Source organism: Ipomoea triloba, chromosome 7 (assembly GCF_003576645.1).
Source record: "Ipomoea triloba cultivar NCNSP0323 chromosome 7, ASM357664v1".
Lineage (NCBI taxonomy): Eukaryota > Viridiplantae > Streptophyta > Magnoliopsida > Solanales > Convolvulaceae > Ipomoea > Ipomoea triloba.
In genome coordinates this window covers 27,233,322-27,255,445 of record NC_044922.1, presented here as the reverse complement: position 1 = coordinate 27,255,445, position 22,124 = coordinate 27,233,322, and the positions used below count along the sequence as shown (strand labels likewise).

The following is a 22,124-nucleotide window of genomic DNA, read 5'->3' as shown; positions in this document are numbered from 1 at the left end:
AAGAAGAGTACGATGCGACCAAAAGGGATCCGAACTGCCCTGTCATTCGGGTCACCAAAGAAGAGAAAGTAAGGCTGCGACGGCCATGGCGGCGTTCCCTAATTATAAGGGTTTTGGGAAGGANCGTCTCAGAAGAAAGAAGAGTACGATGCGACCAAAAGGGATCCGAACTGCCCTGTCATTCGGGTCACCAAAGAAGAGAAAGTAAGGCTGCGACGGCCATGGCGGCGTTCCCTAATTATAAGGGTTTTGGGAAGGAGCGTGAGTTACGCTTATCTGCTTCACAGACTCCAGCGTATGTGGAAGACCGACGCCAATTTCGAATTAATCACCCTCGATTTAGACTACTTCCTGGCCAAGTTCGAGTCACTGAGGGACTATGAATACGCTAAGTATGAAGGTCCTTGGATTATCTTGGACCATTACTTGGTTGTTCAAGAATGGGAGCCCAATTTTCATCCAAGGAGGAACAAGACTGAGAAGCTGCTAGTTTGGGTAAGGTTTCCAGCCTTGCCTATTGAATACTTTGAAGAAGAGTTCATGATGAAGATAGAGAAAGAAATAGGTCGCCCTGTTAAAATCGATACTACAACGAGTCTAACTTCTAAAGGTAAATTCGCTCGAATCTGTGTTGAAGTAGACATCACCAAGCCCCTGCTGTCTAAGTTTACTTTGGAGGAGGAGGTGGTGCCTATTGAATATGAAGGCATTCATTTGGTCTGTTTTACTTGTGGTATGTATGGTCATCGTCAAGGCCAATGCGAGAAGGCTGGAGATCACAGAACTGAGGAGGGCAGGGCAATTCCAGTTCAACCAGATCATTCTACTCCAAAAACCAACCGATTAGGAGGGCGTCAGGTTCAAGAAAGAGCTCAAGATTACAAGGATAACTATGGGTCATGGATGCTGGTTGCTAAAAGAAGAAGAGGAGGACAAATGAGAGAAGCTACTCGATCAACTGATCATCAACGACAAGGTAGCCTAAATCAAAACTCCATTCCAGATGGCTACATGGTGAACAACACTCGTTTCGCAATATTAAATGAAGTAGGGGAGGGAGAGTCTGAACCCCCTCCAATCACCAACAACAGGGCCATGCCCAATTTGAATACAGAAGTATCCCTCCCAAGAATACGCACAAACCAGAATTCGCAGGGAGGCACAGAAAAATGGCCGAGAAATGGAAGTCCTAATATGAATGTCAGGTTCATTAGTCAATCCCAAGGGTCAGGCCGAGGGACAACCAGAGGTAGGGGAAATCGCGGGGGTGCACCAAGACGAGCGGCAGCTGAAACCGAGCATCGCGGGGGTGCACCAAGACGAGCGGCAGCTGAAACCGAGCATACTGTGGTTAGGGGATCGAACCGGGCAGCTGAAACCGAGCATACTGTGGTTAGGGGATCGAACCGAGGCAAACAGATCATCAGCACGGTGGTCTGCCATGAGCCCCCGGAGTCCTCCCGCAGAGCAGAACAGGATTATGGGTTTAAGGAGGTTCCACCTGATATTGCCAGGATCTTCACCGAACCTCATGACGATGAAGCTATGGTTGATGATTGAATGGCCCTGATGACCCCGTGACGGAGGATTGCCTGCGCTATTGAGCGCATTTATTATAGTTTTCATATTTTCTATGATTAGTCTTGGAAGAATTCAGTAACAGACTCTCTAGCTATCCTGGCCAGGAATTATAACCTTGGTATAGGACGTTTCCACAGGTATCCCTTCATGGCTTCTTGTTGTAGATTGCAACTGACATGTGTACACATTTGGGTTTCCCCCTTCCAATCTATAAAAAAAAAAAATATATATATATATATATATATATATATAGGGTTGCATTCACATACAAACACCCTTAAAATATAAACATGTGGATTAATGATGGCCTTTAGATTAGAGGAGATGGGCGGATGGAAATAAATGGAAGTAAATAATTATATGATCTGATTAATAGAATCAAAGGTTAATTAAGGCAAATGAATATGAAAGAAATAATGAGTTATATTAGGAATACAATTAGTGCAAGAAATAAGGTAGTGAAAGTTTGGTAGGATTAGTCTACGTATTTCACATCGCCAAACACAGCAACGCCGGAATCCAAATTCCGCGAAGAGAGTAAAAGACATGGACGGGAATGCAGTCGACATGGAGAAGAACGACTCAGGTTATTAATTTCATAATTAATATTACTGCCATAGGAAAACCACGAACAACAAGATGGATGAGTCTTATTCACCGCAAGAACATATGTGAAATTGATTGTTTGCGAGTTGTGTGTCAATTTTGATGAAAAGTGGGTAGAATATGATGAGAAGAATAGTTGTAGACACTAAGACGCAGCATGTAGCGCAAGTAATGAGTTAAAAAAAATCATGCACACGAACACACGCAATCGCGCACACATTGAATAATGGACCAACATGATTCTGTGCGAACTGCGCTTTATATCCTACTTACACACACATCCATATCCTTACGCACACACAGACACACATCGGTGCACGCATGTGTTGGTTATGGGACATGTGTGCATGGTGCAAATTTGCCAAAAACAAAGTAGCGGGAAGAGATCCAAAAGCAACAGAGAGAAAGTCGCCAAGAAGAAGAAAAAAATAAGGGAGGCAGTGCAAAACATGTTACGACGTGGGCTATCATGATAGCCTTAATTTTCCAATAGAAAAAAGCCATATAGATCATCGTACTTATAATAACAATATACTATCCTATTTTTATAGCATTTAGAATACTGTTTTAAGACCTAATTGTTTTATTATTAAACTGACTGAGATTTGAATAATCTTGTAGGCTACATGTGACTGGTTAGAATTTTTGTACGTACAGTTTTAATGGCAGATGTAGTGCACAGTGCACACAGGGATGTGACACTGTGCACACTGAAAACGTAAGGGCAAGTAGTGTGCACGTATGATCAAACAGATGTTGCACTTATTTGAAGTGATATAATCATGAAACTTTGGATAATGGTCGCAAAATTATACGAGATAGAAATTACATATATTTAACACTGAGTGTATGTGCAAAAATCGCCAATTAGAACTACCAATGGTTACTGATAAGCCGTAAATTAACATATAAATATGCTTTAATTGTACTAATTTCTAAGTGTATGATAGGTGTTTTTGCAAGAACAAAACATATTTCAGGTGTTTATGGCTTAAGGATTGGAAACCGGGACCCAAGCATGTTGAAGCGTTAAATAAGGGTGAATCAGGATGATTTCAAGGCAAAATGGTGCAAGAATGAATGACCAAAATCATAACAAAGTTCAACAAAGCAAGGAGTTAAGTCAAGCTTTACCACAGGGAGGATGTCAAGCTGCTGGTCACACCAAGCAGCTTGACGACCACTGATCAGAAAGTGGTCACGTGAGTCACGGTGGAGGTCACGGCGGAGGNAAATACTTTAGGGATTTAAATTGAATTGCTTTGTATAAATGCTTACATGAATTAACTTGCTTAGTCTAGGTTTTTCATTGCATTTAGAATGAATATGATTGTAATATTAGGGAATTATTTGATTCTTGTTTGATTATGACCAAATTATGCGAGAATTACATGGAATTGGTGTTTCACATATGAGAATTGAGATTCACCATAGCCAACCCTTTCACATTTCTAACTTGCCCTTGAGAAAAGGGAGTTGGAAGGGATGATGCACCCAAGGTGTTTGATTTAATGTCTCACCTAATGTAATCACCATGAGAATGAGATTAGAATTTTGGTGGTAGCCAATGTCCACGAGAGTGGCATTGTCATTGACTTGATTCCCTCACTCCGTTGCATTTTAATTATGGTTTGGTTTGGTTGCGGGGATGGAGATCTGCATATATTTCAAGAAGTAAGAATATGTGTACATTGTACAACAACTACATAGTGACTCATCTGCTTCGAAAAGCCCATTGGGGTTTAAAGAATTGTAGAAATAGGGAGAGTTGAATCTCGCCATTTGGATTGTGGAGCACACTCGAGCCTGTATGTCGAGCTCTCAATGAGAGCACCAATGATGGATTTAATTAACCCGGGTGTCCCGAATTATTCAATCCAATTATTAAGAACGAATAACTGATATGAAAATGTAATAGCAAAATGATAATACCATAAGTCACGGAGACAAATTATATTGATAATTCGTGTTAGGACGAATACAAGAAGTGTGTAGTGCTATTACAATAATTATTTAGACAAAGTATGATGAAGATGTCCTGTAATGCTAAGACAAAGCCCTTTTATACAAGGGAATCCCCACCGAATTAGGCTGAATTAATGGAGGGCCACAAGACTAAGTTTGAGCACATGTGGCGAGTTGAATTAATGGTTTAATTTCACAATATCATCACTTTCTCAACTTCAACGTCTTGAGCATATAATATATATTAACATAAATGTGCAGTCCAACTATCAGCTTAGTTGAAATGGAGCACATGTTTCAATTTGGTACCACCCGGAAAAAAAAAAAAGATTATTGTCCACATGTTGAGCATACAATATATATATAACATAAATGTGCAGTCCACCTTAAAAAGATTATGTGTTAACAGACACAACAACACACCATTGGGACTTCTAATATTTCTTTCTTTTTAGTATGAGTCTAAATTTACATTTAATTGATTGCACTCAAGTAAATAATGATCCGAGATGTGATTCCAATTTTCATGTTTATCAATACTGAGAAATAGAGGGAGCAGCTTAATAAAATGATTCTTGGTGCTTTTGATAAAGTCAAGAAATAAGCCGTTTGAAAGGAAAAAGGGGCGCGCTATCCTAGTGTCAAATAATACTTTTGTGCGTGTATATGAGACAGATCATATGAGAATCACATGTCTAGGAAATACCAATTGCAGTCATCCGCGCACAATGCATGCATAAAAGTTTCCTAATAAATAAAAAAATAGCAAAAATACACAAAAAAGAAAAATAAATGTAAAATTATAGATGGAATTATAGGATGCATAATTAGTAATAAGAGACATTATTTTCTTACACACACTTTCAAAAATATTTTGAATTTAATATATAATAATTGAAGCAATAAGTTTTATATAGATTATAGAGTGTTTTATAAGACTATCTTTATTCATTGAACATTTTTATTTTTCAAAAGTGATACGCTTTGATAAGAACTTGTAAAGATTTATGTTTAATATCACACATATGTTTACTATATTTGTTAAATACTTATGTAATGACTATTCTATTTCGATTAACTAACCAATTAACCGCAAAAAAATAAAAAATAAAAAATTGAGTTAATTAAAAAATGGTCACGACATTATTCAAATTTGAGTAATTCGGTGTGATTGTTAACAGAGTTAATCGAATAAAAAAAAACCCCATAACTTGCTTATTATCTTACATTTTTGTAATCATGAAAATGAATTATTTTATGAATTTTTCTAATATTAAAGCCCACTTTAATGTGTGGTATTATAGATCAAAGTAGTTAATGACATCTACGATTTTTTTTAAAAGAAGATGTGAATATACATATATACATATGATTTCCAATATTGCAAAAGCACACTTCAAGGGAAGGGAATTATTTCATAATTTAAAAATAATAATAATAATAATAATAACCATCCGACTAATAAATCACACCAACCTTGATGTAATTACAAATCATATTTCAAAAATATCATCTTGTTAATGCATATAAAGAGTAGGACTTTCGTAGTTTTCAAAAAAAAAAAAAAATACACGAAGATATCTTACTCCACTATCACATAGCTCCGTGCACAAGACTGAGAGAATTAAATAAACAATGTATCTTATGGTGAATGTAGACTTTCGTAGTAGACTCGAGCATATATTCCCTCACGGCCAAAAATTTTGTGTTTCCATTCTTCTAGTATATCAATATTCCTCTCGTTGTAAACTTGAAAATGGCCCGTAGTTGAATTTGATGCCATAGTAATACTTTTCCTTTCTCTACTTAAAGAGAATACCTTCCTTTCTTGAGTTACCAAATCTAGAGATACGAAGTATGGTACTCCAACATGATCCGGTTCCAAACCATCCCAATCACAGTCTACAAATGCAAGCAATTCACCATCCACATTCCAAATTCCTATTGATGTCGAATGTGAAAGATTATTATATATATTAAATTGAGCGCAATCTATGCTTGCTTGATAACGCCAATTAGTATTGTCGTCATTTTCAATCATTAACCAAATATCAATAATGCATTCAAAATTCTTGTAATTACTCACAAGTAAAGCAACAGTCTCATTCATTATTGAGACGGTACACAAATTAGATGGCAACTCAATCGTCCCAAACACCTCATCATTCATGTCAAACCAAATCAAGCATTCATCATTGATGAAGTATTCATCATCGTCGTAATACCTTTCGTGGGCCCGCCAATAGTGCCTCCCTTTTAAATAAAAATCATTGAACGAAATATCTCTACAAGATATAACCGGATTAATTTGTCTCAAACTCCAAGAATCACTATGATCTTTACTATAAACCATTGTGATTTGGTGAATAGTACTGCCATCTAAAGAACAAATATCTAATAGTATGACAACCTTCCAAGTCATGTTGTTAGAAATTCCAAATCCAAAATGGTTATATACACCTGCATCACAAGGTGCTCTGTAAGGGATGGTAACCGAGGGTAAGACTTCAGCTTTCCTAATGGATGGATTCCATATCAAAATATCATAAACAAGGTATTCATCAGGTTTAAGTCTAAAATCCTTGGTCGAAATCAAGCATAACATACCTTTACAACACTTAACCGACACCACTCTTGAGGTTGGGGTTCTTGGGATGTCTAAGTATATGCATCCAATCTCATTATCCTCAGATTCTTTGTAAAGCAAATAATATTGTTTAGCATTCCAACCAGCCTCATCCCAATAAGCCTCTAAAAGAACACAATCGGTTTTTGCTTTGCTGATCTCATAGTGTTTGTTCATGAAGTGGTGATCACTTTTTATCAAATCATAGAAAAATTTAGAAACACACTTAAATCGCATAAGAGACTTTACCGGTAATCTCGATAAAATATCAACCACCATATCCCTTGGCAATTTGCAATTCTCCATCGAGATCGAGTAGTTTCAAAGATGGAACAATTCAATGCTTCTAGCAATTAGGGAAAGATCTGAGAACATATATAGGGATGATCGAATAAGGTTTGGTGTATTTGAGTTGTAATACAACTGCTACGCTGTTATTACTTATATTTAGGTTATAAAACTGAATCCGAGCAAGGGGCGGATCGGATTACAAATTAAATTTTCCCTTTTTTCAATATTATTATTTACTTAAAGATAATCATAAAATTATTTTGGGTATATCTGCTTTTATAATTCGTCTCCAGATGCATAATGAAACCATCTTCCTCTCGTGGAGCTGGAAAACTTTAAAAGGAAACTTAATTGCAGAGCTAAGGTCTATCAAACTTTAAACGTATTTTGCATGTGCTAATTTAATTTGACTGTGAAACAATATAACTACTCTAATTTAGGGTATAAAAATATTATTTTGTTAATGAAAATTATGTGAGTAGGCGCAGACGGGTAATTCAAATGACTTTAGAAATGTCAATAACAAAATATTAAACTTATAATATGGTTCAAATGCAAAATACGTTAGCCCTGTTTAATTGGTAAATGGTTGTTAGCTGATAGCTGTTAGCTAATTGGGTTATAATGTATAACTAGTTGATAATATTAGTTAATTGTAGAAAGGTGTTTGGTAAATTAGTTGTTACTTATAATTGTTTTGTATAATTTCTTTTCTCAAAAAGCTAATTGAAAAGATTGCTTTGAATAGTTTTTTAAATTTTAGCATTTTAGAGTTACAAAAAGTTAAATAATCAAACATTTATATTGATTCTTTAACCAAGTCAAACATTTATAATCAAACACTTCGTACCACTCGACCACAAGAATCACTAGAAATTTATTTATTAAACTCTAAATTATTCGTGATGCTATTTTCTTTTTAATGTATGAACCAAACATTTTAATTTATTTTCTAAATAGTTTAATGTTTATGTCTTCGCTTCAGGTAACACCATTTTCCCATCAAATAATTTTTTGGAAATATTTTTTTTAAAGAAATTTAATTGATGAGAAAGTACCAAAAGTCGGGTATCTTACCTTGTTATCCGGTTGGTTGCCGGAAGTGTAAAGACAAGAAGTTTTATATTAGTTTATACTAAATGTACATTATATTTATATTGAGTGTGCATTATACAAAATAATGTATATCTACTATACTAATAAGAGCCAAAGAGAGTTAAACCTAAAATGGGTAGAGAAAAGGGCGGTCAAATTATTTAATTAAATGGATGGTTCAGATGAAATTATTTTCTACTATATATCTACTATACTAATAAGAGCCAAAGAGAGTTAGGCCTAAAATGGGTAGAAAAAATGGCGGTCAAATTATTTAATTAAATGGAAGGTTCAGATGAATTATTTTCTACTATATATCTACTATACTAATAAGAGCCAAAGAGTGTTAGGCCTAAAATTGGTAGAAAAAATGACGGTCAAATTATTTAATCAAATGGATGGTTCAGATGAATTATTTAATCAAATAGATGGTTAAGATAATTCAGATTAATATTATTAATAGAGATTATCTAATTTAACCTTACTTTTATGATTATCGTTAAGTTCTCTTCTCCGTTAATATTCCGTTAACTTTTAACTTACCCATTAATTTATATATGAAAGGTCTTAGGTTCGAACCCCATCTCAATCAAATTTGACATAATTATGTTTCTCACTNAGTTTCTCACTCTATTTTACTCTTATTAAATTAAATAAATTAGTAGGGTATAACAAAAAATGATACATATGTATTTCTTTAATTTAGAATTATGTGTCTACAATACCTTTATTTGAAAAAATTATTCATTATCAAAAAATTAAATTAAATAAGAGAAATAATTTCATTAGTTATATTGTCTTTATTTTCTCTCATGCAAAATTCTTTACATTCAAATTTATAATTGATATTCATTACATTGTCTATTATCTTATTTTTACAATATCTTGTAATTAAATATCAAAGTTATAGTACAAATAATGTTATATTTTATTTACAAGTAATTAATACAAAATAATGTTTATTTTATTTAAATAATAATAATAATAATAATAATAATAACCATCCGACTAATAAATCACACCAACCTTGATGTAATTACAAATCATATTTCAAAAATATCATCTTGTTAATGCATATAAAGAGTAGGACTTTTGTAGTTTTCAAAAAAAAAAAAAAAACATGAAGATATCTTACTCCACTATCACATAGCTCCGTGCACAAGGTTGAGAGAATTAAGTAAACAATGTATCTTATGGTGAATGTAGACTTTCATAGTAGACTCGAGCATATATTCCCCCACGGCCAAAAATATTGTGTTTCCATTCTTCTAGTATATCAATATTCCTCTCGTTGTAAACTTGAAAATGGCCCATAGTTGAATTTGATGCCATAGTAATACTTTTCCTTTCTCTACTTAAAGAGAATACTTTCCTTTCTTGAGTTACCAAATCTAGAGATACGAAGTATGGTACTCCAACATGATCCGGTTCCAAACCATCCCAATCACAGTCTACGAATGCAAGCAATTCACCATCCACATTCCAAATTCCTATTGGTGTCCAATGTGAAAGATTATTATATATATTGAATTGAGCACAATCTATACTTGCTTGATAACGCCAATTAGTATTGTCGTCATTTTCAATCATTAACCAAATATCAATAATGCATTCAAAATTCTTGAAATTACTCACAAGTAAAGCAACAGTCTCATTCATTATTGAGATTCAATCGTCCCAAACACCCCATCATTCATGTCAAACCAAATCAAGCATTCAGCATCATTATTGATGAAGTATTCATCATTGTCGTAATACCTTTCGTGGGCCCGCCAATAGTGCCTCCCTTTTAAATAAAAATCATTGAACGAAATATCTCTACAAGATATGACCGGATTAATTTGTCTCAAACTCCAAGAATCACTATGATCTTTACTATAAACCATTGTGATTTGGTGAATAGTACATCTAAAGAACAAATATCTAATAGTATGACAACCTTCCAAGTCATGTTGTTAGAAATTCCAAATCCAAAATGGTTATATACACCTGCACCACAAGGTGCTCTGTAAGGGACGGTAACCGAGGGTAAGACTTCAGCTTTCCTAATGGATGGATTCCATATCAAAATATCATAAACAAGGTATTCACCAGGTTTAAGTCTAAAATCCTTGGTCGAAATCAAGCATAACATACCTTTACAACACTTAACCGACACCACTCTTGAGGTTGGGGTTCTTGGGATGTCTAAGTATATGCATCCAATCTCATTATCCTCAGATTCTTTCTAAAGCAAATAATATTGTTTAGCATTCCAACCACCCTCATCCCAATCAGCCTCTAGAAGAACACAATCGGTTTTTGCTTTGCTGATCTCATAGTGTTTGTTCATGAAGTGGTGATCACTTTTTATCAAATCATAGAAAAATTTAGAAACACACTTAAATCGCATAAGAGACTTTACCGGTAATCTCGATAAAATATCAACCACCATATCCCTTGACAATTTGCAATTTTCCATTTTCAGGCCCATCAAGATCGAGTAGTTTCAAAGATCGAACAATTCAATGCTTCTAGCAATTAGGGAAAGATCGGAGAACATATATAGGGATGATCGAATAAGGTTTGGTGTATTTAAGTTGTAATACAACTGCTACGCATTACTTATATTAGGTTATAAAACTGAATCCGAGCAAGGGGCGGATCGGATTACAAATTTTCCCATTTTTCAATATTATTATTTACTTAAAGATAATCATAAAATTATTTTGGGTATATCTGCTTTTTAAATTCAAAACTCAAAAGAGATTAGCAAAAGAGAAGATAACCAGAAAAAAAAATATGGAGGATATGTTAGCAATTAATTTGCAATGTCTCTTTTACCTTCATCATTCATACTATTTTTTTCATGTTTTTTCACACGACTACACGATAGTATTGTTTGGCAATTAGCGATTAGCAAATTATGTTAGCGGATTGTAATAATGGATTTGACTAATAAATTGTATCAATGATTTGTAAAAAGATATTTAATAAAATTAATTGTTTAAATTAAAAGTTAACCAGTAAAATGACCTAAAGGTATACACATGGTTATGCTCCATTAGTTTTAGCCTTTAAGGCTCTTCATTAAAGCAACCTTACAATTTTTTTTAAGAAATATATAAATAAGGGTGTTTTGAAAAAAGATGACTTTTTTCCCAAAATGTCAATCCCAAATGTTGCCCAAGGCAACTTTTGTGTTCTCATCAATTTGAAACAAATCATTGATTTACCGAACGGTTATTTTAGCGTTTTAACAATGATCAATGTTAAAGTTGACAGATCTGCCAAAATTTTAGTGAATCTGCCATTAACCAAACATGACCGACATCTAGTATCTCAACTCTATGAGACTATTTTAGATTCGATTAAGGAATTTTACATTTATAGGGTGTGCGTTGGATAAATATTGCATTGTGACTCTATCTGATAAATGATCACAAAAAAAAAAATCAACTTAAATTATATCTGATAAATGATCACAAAAAAAAAAATCAACTTAAATTATTTATAATTGACCGGCTCAAATCACCTACTTGAATAGGATTATCCCTCAAAAAAATATTATATTTGTGGCATATTATCAAGGGATAAGGGTCAAATAGACCCTCCAACTATATACCAAAGTTCAATTAGACCCTTGAACTTAAAAAACTTTCAATTAAACCCTTAAACTTATTAAACTTGTGCAATTAACATATTTAAGAGGTTATCAAAAGGTAACCTATTAACTTTGCATACATGGCATCTTAGGTGGAATAATGGAATTCTATTTAAAAATTTAAAAAATTATATATTTTTTATAAAACTAATTAAAAAAATAATTATGAACCTACGAATTATATATAGTCTAATTAAAAAATTAGTTAAAAAACTAATTATATATATTTTTAACCACCAATGAAGCCATGGCAGCCAAGCTGCCATGGACGATTGCCAAGGCAGCTTGGCTGCAATGTGTTTTTTTTTTTTAAAAAAAAAAAAAAAAAAAAAAAAAAAAAGCCACGGCAGCTTGGCTGCCATGGACAAGACGCAGCCAAGCTGCCCTGGACGATTGCCATGGCAGCTTGCCTGCCATGTTTTTTTGTATTTTTATTTTTTTTATTTTTTTATAAATAAACATTATTATTTTAATATTTATAAAAATATAATTTTTAAAAAATGCTAATCTAAGTGGCATCTTATGTGGTATCTACGTGACATATGACTTAGGAGTAACCTGTTATTATAGGTCAAATAGGTTAATTGCACAAATTTAACTAGTTTAAGGGTCTAATTGAAGGTTTTTTAAGTTCGAGGGTCTAATTGAACTTTGGTATATAGTTGGAGGGTCTATTTGACCCTTATCCCTATTATCAATAATGTTCGTACATTACAATTCATGTGTAAGTGTTTAATTGATTAACTTTTTGTAAATTATTTGTGGCATATTAAACCAACTAGCGACACATGTGAAGTTTTGGACAACAAGCATTTTAGTTTGCAAATTCCAGATCTTTTTTCAATTTTCGAGTGTGTTTCACTTTCACAACAAATGTGACAATTTTTTATTTTTTTTGGTAAATTCACGGGTTTTTCTCCGTCCGTTTAACGGTCCGGGTCACCCAAATGTGACAACTTTAAAATGACATTAACTTGATTTTTCTTTTCTTTAATATTACAAAATTCAGAATAATTCCCTTGTCCTCAAACTTAAAACCTTATCCCATTTCGATACACCGTACATGAGAGCATATTTCATAAATTATTATATCATTTTAGGTGTAATTTGTTGAAAAGTTTGAATCTTTAGCCGTTTAGCAGAGACCCAAATATGAATCTGATAGAACAGCCTGATAAGGAGTTCGATAGAGTTAACGTTGTGTGGATGAAAAGACAGTAAAAAAGCAAAAGAGGTAAAAAATCATTCTGTCTTTACTCATTCTGTGGGAGCTATATAATAAGAATGGATCAAAGATTTTTTACTTTTCTACGGTTCTTTGAATCTTGATCTCTGAGACCGTGTTCTACCGACAGTTGACTACCAAGTCAAGAATTCCCAGACTGGAAACCTCGTACATCGGAATTAAAGGACCCCAGGTTTTAGTTTCTTCGCACGTTTTAAGAAGATAGTATTTGCTTGAGTCTTGAGACCAATTTTTCTGCTACTGAATAGATATAGTGAGAAAACAGTGTTAGGGTTTTCAGGTTTTTTTGGTTTTAGGGATCACTGCAAGTCTGCAACTGTGATTCTTCTCTGTGGGACACTGTTTCAAGGTTCTTCCCCACTTAGCAGAGCTTAAGGTGGTCGGATTGGTGGTTTTCTGATTCAGTGGATGCCATTGGTATGAAGCTCTGTCCTCCTCAGCTGATCTGTGATTGAAAGTTTGAGCTTTTTTGTTTCTGGGATTGGGATGTTTATTGTGATTTGTGAAGATATTTGCAATAATCTCTGAATTTTGCTGTCTTTTTTGGGTATAAACGGGGAAAGGGGAGGGTATAAAAGGTAGGATTCTTCATTCTTGTATAGTTTGTATGATTTGTGTGTTGTTCTTGGTTTAGTAATCTAGGATTTAGGAGTTGACTCCTTGTCTGGTTTATTATGGTATGTTGCAGCTTTTGTGTGTTTTATTATGTTAATTGCAAACTAATCTTGTTTGAAAGCTTATTTTATTGATAGGAAACATGAAAAGATGTCTCTTTTTTTTTTGGGTATGTTTCTAAATAAATCTGAGTATTGAGATTAGTGGATGGAGATTGTGGCGGTTTCTTGCTTCCTCGATCAGCATTTGTTGTTTGTCACTTTGATTGTACGAATGTAATTGTTGTTGAGTTATGCCCAAATTTTTCCGCTTTTGCAGCGTATACATATATTGGTTTCTGTGTAATAGTATTTTTCATGTTTATGACTCTATCGTGGACCAAATTATTTTCAGTTTGGAAATTGTGTGGGATAGATTATACAATACATTACCGAGATAACAAGTGGACAAGTGGAAATCATCTTTGCCTGTGGGAACCCTTTTCAGGGATGCTATGGCGAACAAAGTAACCTCGGGTGATAGTCGGACTAGGAGCTCTGTGTCGATTTTTATAGTAGCCGGTCTCTGTTGTTTCTTCTATTTGCTGGGAGCGTGGCAAAGGAGTGGGTTCGGGAAGGGAGACAGCATAGCGTTGGAGGTGACTAAGACGAGTAAAGATTGCAACATCTTGCCAAGTCTCAATTTCGAGACGCATCATAGCAGTCGAGCTGGCAGTATCGATGAGTCTGAGTCGAAAGTGAAAGAAATTCAGCCTTGTCATCCTCGCTACACCGACTACACACCATGCCAAGATCAAAGGCGGGCTATGTCCTTCCCGAGGGAAAATATGATCTACCGAGAAAGGCACTGTCCTCCTCAAGAAAAGAAGTTGCATTGCCTTATCCCAGCGCCTAAAGGATACGTAACCCCGTTCCAGTGGCCAAAGAGTCGAGATTATGTTCCTTATGCGAATGCACCTTACAAGAGCTTGACGGTCGAGAAGGCCATTCAGAACTGGGTTCAGTATGAAGGGGATGTTTTTAGGTTCCCGGGAGGGGGAACGCAGTTTCCTCAAGGAGCAGATAAATACATTGATCAGCTTGCTTCGGTGATACCAATTAAAGACGGGACCGTTCGTACTGCGTTGGATACTGGTTGTGGGGTATGTTTCCTGCACAAAAGTCCCTAAATATGTCGACTAATTTTTTTGGACATTTCTGACCATGCCTGTCATCGTTTATAGGTTGCGAGTTGGGGTGCGTATCTTTGGAAGAGGAATGTTATAGCCATGTCCTTTGCTCCGAGAGATTCACATCAAGCTCAGGTCCAGTTTGCCCTTGAAAGGGGTGTGCCCGCTGTTATTGGTGTACTCGGGACCATCAAAATGCCATATCCATCTCGAGCATTCGATATGGCTCACTGTTCTCGTTGCCTAATCCCATGGGGTGCTGCAGGTAAGAATTTACTCTCAAATAGACCGTGCACACTAAAGAAAGACCCGAACTTTATATGCATTTCATGTTTTAAGTCCAATTCGTGTTTTTTATTTGCACACTTTTCACCTTCCTTTTGTTGTCGAGTTTTTATGCATTTCATGTTACTCGGTACCCTTTCAGATGGAATCCTCATGATGGAAGTTGATCGAGTTCTTAGACCCGGAGGCTACTGGGTGCTTTCCGGCCCGCCTATCCATTGGAAGGCTAACTACAAAGCCTGGCAACGTCCAAAGGAAGAACTTCAAGAAGAACAAAGGAAAATCGAAGAGACCGCTAAACTTCTGTGTTGGGAGAAGAAGTCTGAGAAGGGCGAAATTGCGATTTGGCAGAAGAGGATGGATGTTGATTCGTGTCGGGCTGCACAAAAGAAGTCCAAAGCTGCTTTTTGTAAATCTGCAGATCCAGACGACGTTTGGTATGTGGTGCCCTTGGTATTTTTTAATTATATCTATTGTGTATATCTCATATGTACTATGGGCACGTTGCTAAACCACGTAACTCTTGTGTTCTTTACTTTCTGATATTGATTCTTGTTCTCGTTAATCTCAACAATGTCCATCCCACAGTCTGATATATATATTGCTCTTACTTAAATTAGGTATAAGAAAATGGACGTATGCATAACTCCATCTCCCAAAGCAAACATTGACGAGTCTCTCGAGAAATTCCCGGAAAGACTTACCGCTGTTCCCCCAAGAATTGCTAACGGGTTGGTTTCGGGAGTCTCAGCTGAGGCATATCTCGACGACAAAAAGAAGTGGAAGAAGCATGTTAGTGCTTACAAAAGAATCAATAAAATTATCGACACGGGAAGGTATCGCAACATTATGGATATGAATGCAGGATTGGGAGGTTTTGCTGCGCAACTTACGTCTCCTAAACAGTGGGTTATGAATGTCGTTCCCACAATTGCTGATAGAAGTACTTTGGGTGTTATATATGAACGAGGAATGATCGGTATCTACCATGACTGGTATAATTCTCTCTCTCTCTCTCTCTCTCTCTCGCTCGCTCGCTCGTGTGTTAATGTGCTTTATTTAAAAGTAAACGATCTCTTCGCTCATAGTTTTCTTATGATATAGGTGTGAAGGCTTCTCCACGTACCCGAGGACTTATGATCTCATTCACGCTAATGGTGTCTTTAGCTTGTACAAGGACAAGTATGTATTCTTTACTACTCCGCTTTAGATACTTTACTTCGATTTAAAGACTAATGCACACCTCATTGAGATCACACGGGGAAGATAAAATTTGATTCGTGGCCGATATTTCTTCAACTGCCATACATTGCAAACGCTACTCTTCATTCTTTAAGCTATTGTTCGAGCCAGAAATTACTGACTTCTGGCACTCGATGTTTGCCTGCTGCTGAAGTTCTTAAGTCGTGTTTACTGTAATTGTATCGTGCAGGTGTGATTTCGAGGACATTCTTTTGGAAATGGACAGGATTCTACGTCCCGAAGGCGCTGTTATTTTCAGAGACGAAGTAGACACGCTGAACAAGGTGAGGAGGATCATAGGAGGTATGAGATGGGACTACAAACTGATGGACCATGAAGACGGTCCTCTCGTGCCCGAGAAAATACTAGTCGCGGTGAAACAGTATTGGACTTTGAACGACAAGAACTCCACATCCGCGCAATGAGTACCCGAGGAGATCGAGGCGAGGAATGACCGGTGCAATGGTGTTAGATTACGAGCGCGAATGGAAACCTTTCGCCACACGAAGAACAGCCCATGGCTGCACCATGCATTTTTGCCACAAGAAATTGTTGCAGCATTAGAGTTTGGTTTGAATTTGGGTGTTTGTACCATGAACATATTGTTTATTGCTCCAGAAACTATAGATACATGGAGCCCTGTAAGGCTGTAACATTATACTTTAGATCTGTGCACTACGTCATGAAAAAGGGGACACATTTTTCAATTTGGTACAAAAATCACATTTAGTCCAACTTTAATTTACTAGAAAGCTTGTAGTCACTATTCAAAAGTACGCTCTGAGTGAAGTTTACATTGTGATCCTAGTTGACAAAAAATCACAAAGAATTAAATCAGTTTAAATTGTTCATAGTTAGTCTCAAATCTAGAAGGTTTTGTGTGAAACTTACCTTGTGACCCTAGTCAGTAAAGGACCACAAAGAGGTAAAGAAGTTTAGGTTGTTCATAGTTAAACAACTCAAACCAAGAAAGCTGGTGAAACTTGGCTTGTTACTCTAATTGGCAAAGATTACAAGGTAAACCGGCTTAAGTTGCTCATAACTGATCAGTTCAAATCGAAAAAGACTCTTGATGAAGCCTGTCTTGTGAACCTAGTCACTCAAGAATCACAATGAGAGCTTACCAGTTCAAACTAAGAAGGTCAATAGACAATTTTTATAGAAAGTCGAACTTGAAGCCTTCGACCAACCTGGTTAGGGCTAGGGTTACAATCAAAGATAAAGAAACATGAGAGTAGGTATGTAAAGAATCAAACTAAATTCCTTTATTAACCTCAAAGGCTGACATGTATGCTAATTCTACAACAACATATGCAGACATATAGATATGTACAATTACATATGTCATCAAACATTGAGGGGAAAAGGGCAAAATCTCCAACAAAACATCATAACCAACTCAGTTGTCCTTGCACTCTTTATCAGGCTTAGCTTCAAACCCCCCATCTGCTCTGGGCTCTACTTTGTATGGCATGTAAGTCCCAAGTATCTTATCCCATGTCACAAAGAAAGGTTGCGAAAAGTTGTACTTGGTTCCGTAAAGCTGGTGGTGAATGTCGTGGTACGCGGAATTATTCTTGAACAAGATGTGGAAAAGGTTCCCGGGCAACCATAGTCCGCAATGATCATCGACGGTTTTGATGGTAGCAAACGAGAAGAAGAAGATCGAGGTCTGAGGAGACATGCCCGAGGCGAGAAAAGCCATAGCCCCGCCTACGGTGTCGAGAATCAGGCCCTCGAGGGGGTGGTTGTACAGAGCTCCAAACGCGTATGGGACAACAAGCCGGTGATGCTGAGAGTGGATGTGCTTGTACAGAAACTTGTTTTGATGCATGTATCTGTGCATAAAATACTGCCAAGTGTCTAACACCGCCATTGCGATAGCAAATTGCTGTGCAAGAACGAGAAGGGATCCTTGTCCATCTTCAGCAACCACTCCATCGTTTCCAGTTACCTGTTCCACGAACAAATGTTTGTTATGACTCAATTTCGAATTGCCACTCCAAATGACTTGAATCTCAACTGGACAGAGAGACCATACAGTTAAGCACATCAAATATAGCAGAACTATTTGTAATTACGAACATTATCCTACTTATGGATACAGAAAAACGTGTGTCAATGCATTGTTAGATACAGAAAGCTCGACTAAAACAGGCAACGCAAAAATCATAGCATCTTAATGAAATTTTATCCACAGTAGAGATTCAAGTTGTTCGACCAAATTCAAATTATCACTCCTTAGATCACGTGAATAGTGATGTTTGCACCAGTCTGAACTGTATAATATATTGTAAAAAACCATTCAAATGATGTTAGCGAAAGTCTTAGCAAAAAGCCAACAACCAAAATATTCCCGAGTGCACGAAACGAAAATGAAGAAAGGCATATTGTTCAGAAATAACACTATCAGTGGAAATAAGCTCATCCTATATCACCTAATACAGACACATGGTCGATTAACCCAACTTCTTTTTCAGATTTCTAAACAATATCCCATCTTCAATGTTCTCCATATACAACCAAAGTGATTTAATTATAAAGTTTGCATCCATTCATTAGGCCACTCTCTTCATACTCGATTCATGAAAATGTTGAACTGCATTTGGGTTCAGGCATGTTTAGTACGAGGCTGACCCCCAATTAAGTTGGCAAAGTTTACATCATCCAGTAGAACTGCAAACTAACATCAACAGGGAAAATTGGAGAGAAAGAAAATATCTATCACACAACTATCCCTTATCTGCCTTTCCTTTCAAGCTCCCATTTCGAGGAAACATCAAACATTCAAACCAACTAGGAAAGGTTAAAGGCATCATCTCATTAGTCTAAAGATTATATTTCCAAGGGAAACTATGAATTCATGAACACAGCCTAACTTTTACTTCAATGAGTACCAGAAATGAGAAAATCATAAGTAGTAACTATGTTACTAATATAGACATCAATTGGGCAATTAAAGTATATGCTCCATCTCAACTAAAAGCCTAAGCTTATAGTTGGACTGCACATATTATATTTATGCTCACACGCCCCCTCAACGTGTGCGGTGGATTTCCAAGCGCAACACGTGGAAGTCTCTTTTTGAGGGTGACGCGGAGATTCGAACTCATGATCTTTTGCATGGCTCTGATACCAAATTAAAGTATATGCTCCATCTCAACTAAAAGCCTAAGCTTATAGTTGGACTGCACATATTATATTTATGCTCACATGGGCTAGCCCATTCAGTTTCAAGCTATCCTTATCAGGCTATCAGTATTGGTTAAGGCTTATTGGCTTTTTGGTTGGGTTTAATAGACTCAACTAAAATTTTTGCCATTTTCAAATTAACACTCTAAATTTTAAATTTTAACAAACTAGTGCATTTGCACTAATAAATATAAACTTATACATCATTCGAACCACAAATAATTAATATATTTACACTAATATAATAATTATAATAAGTTTTTATTTTTCATTATTTATTTTGTAATAAATTTATTAATATATTTTAAAAAATTTATTTAAAACTTTAATAAAAAATACTACAGCCTGTTTATTTTGTTTCACATCACTGTGAAACAAAGAATAGTCTTAAGTGGTAAGCTAGAACCTTATCTATCTAAAATTTTTCAGCCCTAACCCTAAAAATTTCGGGTCTTTATTGGACAAAGATCCACATCCCTAGTTCTTACTACCCCACCCAAAGTCCCAAACACTTGATTTTTACCCACAAAAGGCAAAATTCTCTCGCCCGGGCCCCACACCCCAACCCAACAAGATATGGGTAAATCCCGATGAAGCAGCCCATATTCGGTTTCAGGTTTCATTTTATATACACTGCAATTTCATTTAAACAAAAATACATTTTCATTTCAATATAACTACAGTTTCATTCGACATTATACACTCAAATATGTGAAACTGTTAAACTGTTATTCAGTTTCATTTTACCTACACTATAGTTTCTTTACAACACAACTGCAGTATCATTTCGATTTTGCTACAGTTTCATTGGACAATATACACTCAAATATGTGAAACTGCTATTCAGTTTATATACATTGCAATTTCATTTCAAACACAACTAAAAGTTTCATTTCAATTCAATTACAGTTTCATTTGAAAATATAAAAACAATATGTGAAACAGTTTCATTTGGGATACACCGTAGTCTCATTTTGTAATTAACACACCAAAAATACGGTTACATTAAAATGTAGTGGCAGCCGTTTCTCCTTTTTTGTGGTTTTTGGACCATGGTCCACAAAACGATATAACGAATGCAAAAATGGAATCTTGGCCTCTTCCTCTCCCCAAACACCAAATCAACACACAGGTTTTAACATAATGGTCCCATTGGGCAATGCTATGATTAAGGATTACAATTACACAGATTATGAACAATAAACAATGAGCTCAAATAAGCTAAAGTCATAATAATGGTGGATAGGGCAGTGCAAAACTCACCGCAAAGAGGATGGTGGCAACGACAGCCTGCACGGCCTGCTGGAGAACTACACCTTTGACGACATCCGATTTGGAGACCAAATTCTTCTCATCTTCATCTTTCTTACAATGCAGCCTGTAATTCTCCAACCCTCCCAGCATCGAATACAGCCCGGAATAGAGCCAATACACCGCTATCGGCACAAACGTGCCCAGCAATTCATCGGACACGAATCCTCCCTTCATCTCCCTCATCTCCATCTCCACGGAGCAATTCATCGGAAAAAAACGCGGCCAGAAACACGAATCTACGCCGGGCAAATGTGGGATTTGAAAGGGGAGCAACGGAAAGGCTCACTGAGCCGGGAGAAATCGGAAATCGAATCTTTTGCGTTGACGGAGGCGGCGGCGAGGTGGGAGTGGCGGTGTTACAGCGTGAGAACAGTGGCGATGGGTGAAGTGGGAGGTGGAATGGATTGGAAATTTGGGATTGGAATTGGAATTGGGATTTTGGGGGTTGGGTAATCAACGAGGATTACGCGTCTTGGATTTGACCTCGTTCATGGCCGTCCGAGTTCGATTTCAACTTTGCTTCTTAATCCAATGGCTATGGAGTCTATCACACCCCAACCTGTTCCAACTTCTTTATATTATTGTTCTTATTATTTTATTGTGTTCTTGTTGCACCCATTTTTATTTTTATAATAGAAAACTCGTAGTCACGGAATGTACTGAATAAATATTATGTAGTAACTTATAAATTATACATAAGAGGTAAATTACATTAAAATAATTATGTGTGATGAATTTAATTGAAAATGTGTTCAAGATCTTTTAGGCTATGTTTGACAAACCTAGCTGAAAAGGTAGCTGAAAGCTGAAAACTGAAAAGCTATAAGCTCGAAGCTGAAATCTGAAGAGCTGTTATGCTTAAAAGTGTTTGGTAAAATTAGCTTTTTTGATAAGCTGATAAATGTATAAAGACTAAAAAGGACATCTTCATACAATTTAAATAATTTTAAATTTAAATAGGTTTGTTTACATATTAAAATATAAAATAATGAAATCAATATATTTAAATCAAATATAAAGTAAGAACATATATTTGAAAATATATAAAGTAAAAAAAAATTTATAATTCATAAGATTAGTTCATACAAAAATTAATGTTCAAACATAAATATCAAACTAAAATTACAACCAAACATAATGAAAAGAAAATGGCAAAAGGGTTTTAATTGAGAGGGGTAAAAGATGTCATTTATTTAAAATAATAAGGATAAAGATGGAAAAAGTTAAAAAGCTACTAGCTTATTTTGAAAAGCTA

At 35.7% G+C, this 22,124-nt stretch overlaps 3 protein-coding genes across 5 annotated transcripts in view; 1 reads left to right on the top strand and 2 right to left on the bottom strand.

The window, feature by feature from the left end:
- LOC116024444 overlaps positions 1-8,191 on the bottom strand; it is a gene marked incomplete at its 5' end in the record, with an annotated part of 11,267 nt that extends 3,076 nt beyond the window's left edge. Inside the window, one exon of the mRNA XM_031265337.1 lies at positions 8,147-8,191. Within this exon, the coding sequence (XP_031121197.1) occupies positions 8,147-8,191 (45 nt within the window). The remainder of the gene's footprint in view (positions 1-8,146) is intronic.
- Positions 8,192-12,909: 4,718 nt separating this feature from the next.
- Positions 12,910-17,115, top strand: LOC116025203 (probable methyltransferase PMT2). 3 transcript variants are annotated; one of them, XM_031266346.1, is made up of 9 exons: positions 12,910-13,041; positions 13,163-13,225; positions 13,350-13,470; positions 14,062-14,809; positions 14,891-15,101; positions 15,264-15,558; positions 15,742-16,116; positions 16,226-16,303; positions 16,554-17,115. In XM_031266346.1, exons 4-9 carry the CDS (start codon positions 14,162-14,164, stop codon positions 16,786-16,788), a joined length of 1,842 nt encoding a protein of 613 aa, XP_031122206.1. In that variant the 5' UTR covers positions 12,910-13,041; positions 13,163-13,225; positions 13,350-13,470; positions 14,062-14,161; the 3' UTR covers positions 16,789-17,115. The 3 variants fall into 3 exon arrangements, with proteins under 3 accessions (XP_031122206.1, XP_031122207.1, XP_031122205.1); XM_031266347.1 differs by having other exon boundaries at positions 13,163-13,470; positions 14,155-14,809; XM_031266345.1 differs by having other exon boundaries at positions 13,163-13,470.
- A 382-nt stretch (positions 17,116-17,497) lies between these two features.
- LOC116023995 (sphinganine C4-monooxygenase 1-like) lies at positions 17,498-21,448 on the bottom strand. The gene is made up of 2 exons (XM_031264881.1): positions 20,819-21,448; positions 17,498-18,317 (listed from the first exon to the last, which is right to left on the bottom strand). Exons 1-2 carry the CDS (start codon positions 21,074-21,076, stop codon positions 17,763-17,765), a joined length of 813 nt encoding a protein of 270 aa, XP_031120741.1. The 5' UTR covers positions 21,077-21,448; the 3' UTR covers positions 17,498-17,762.
- Between the last annotated feature and the right edge of the window lie 676 nt (positions 21,449-22,124).

Coding starts and splice junctions, on each gene's coding strand:
- LOC116025203 (XM_031266346.1), top strand. CDS start 14,162: ATGGCGAACAAAGTAACCTCGGGTGATAGTCGGACTAGGAGCTCTGTG. Junction 15,559..15,741: donor GCAGATCCAGACGACGTTTG/GTATGTGGTGCC, acceptor TACTTAAATTAG/GTATAAGAAAATGGACGTAT. Junction 16,117..16,225: donor ATCGGTATCTACCATGACTG/GTATAATTCTCT, acceptor CTTATGATATAG/GTGTGAAGGCTTCTCCACGT.
- LOC116023995 (XM_031264881.1), bottom strand. CDS start 21,076: ATGAATTGCTCCGTGGAGATGGAGATGAGGGAGATGAAGGGAGGATTC. Junction 18,318..20,818: donor TTGCCACCATCCTCTTTGCG/GTGAGTTTTGCA, acceptor TTCGTGGAACAG/GTAACTGGAAACGATGGAGT.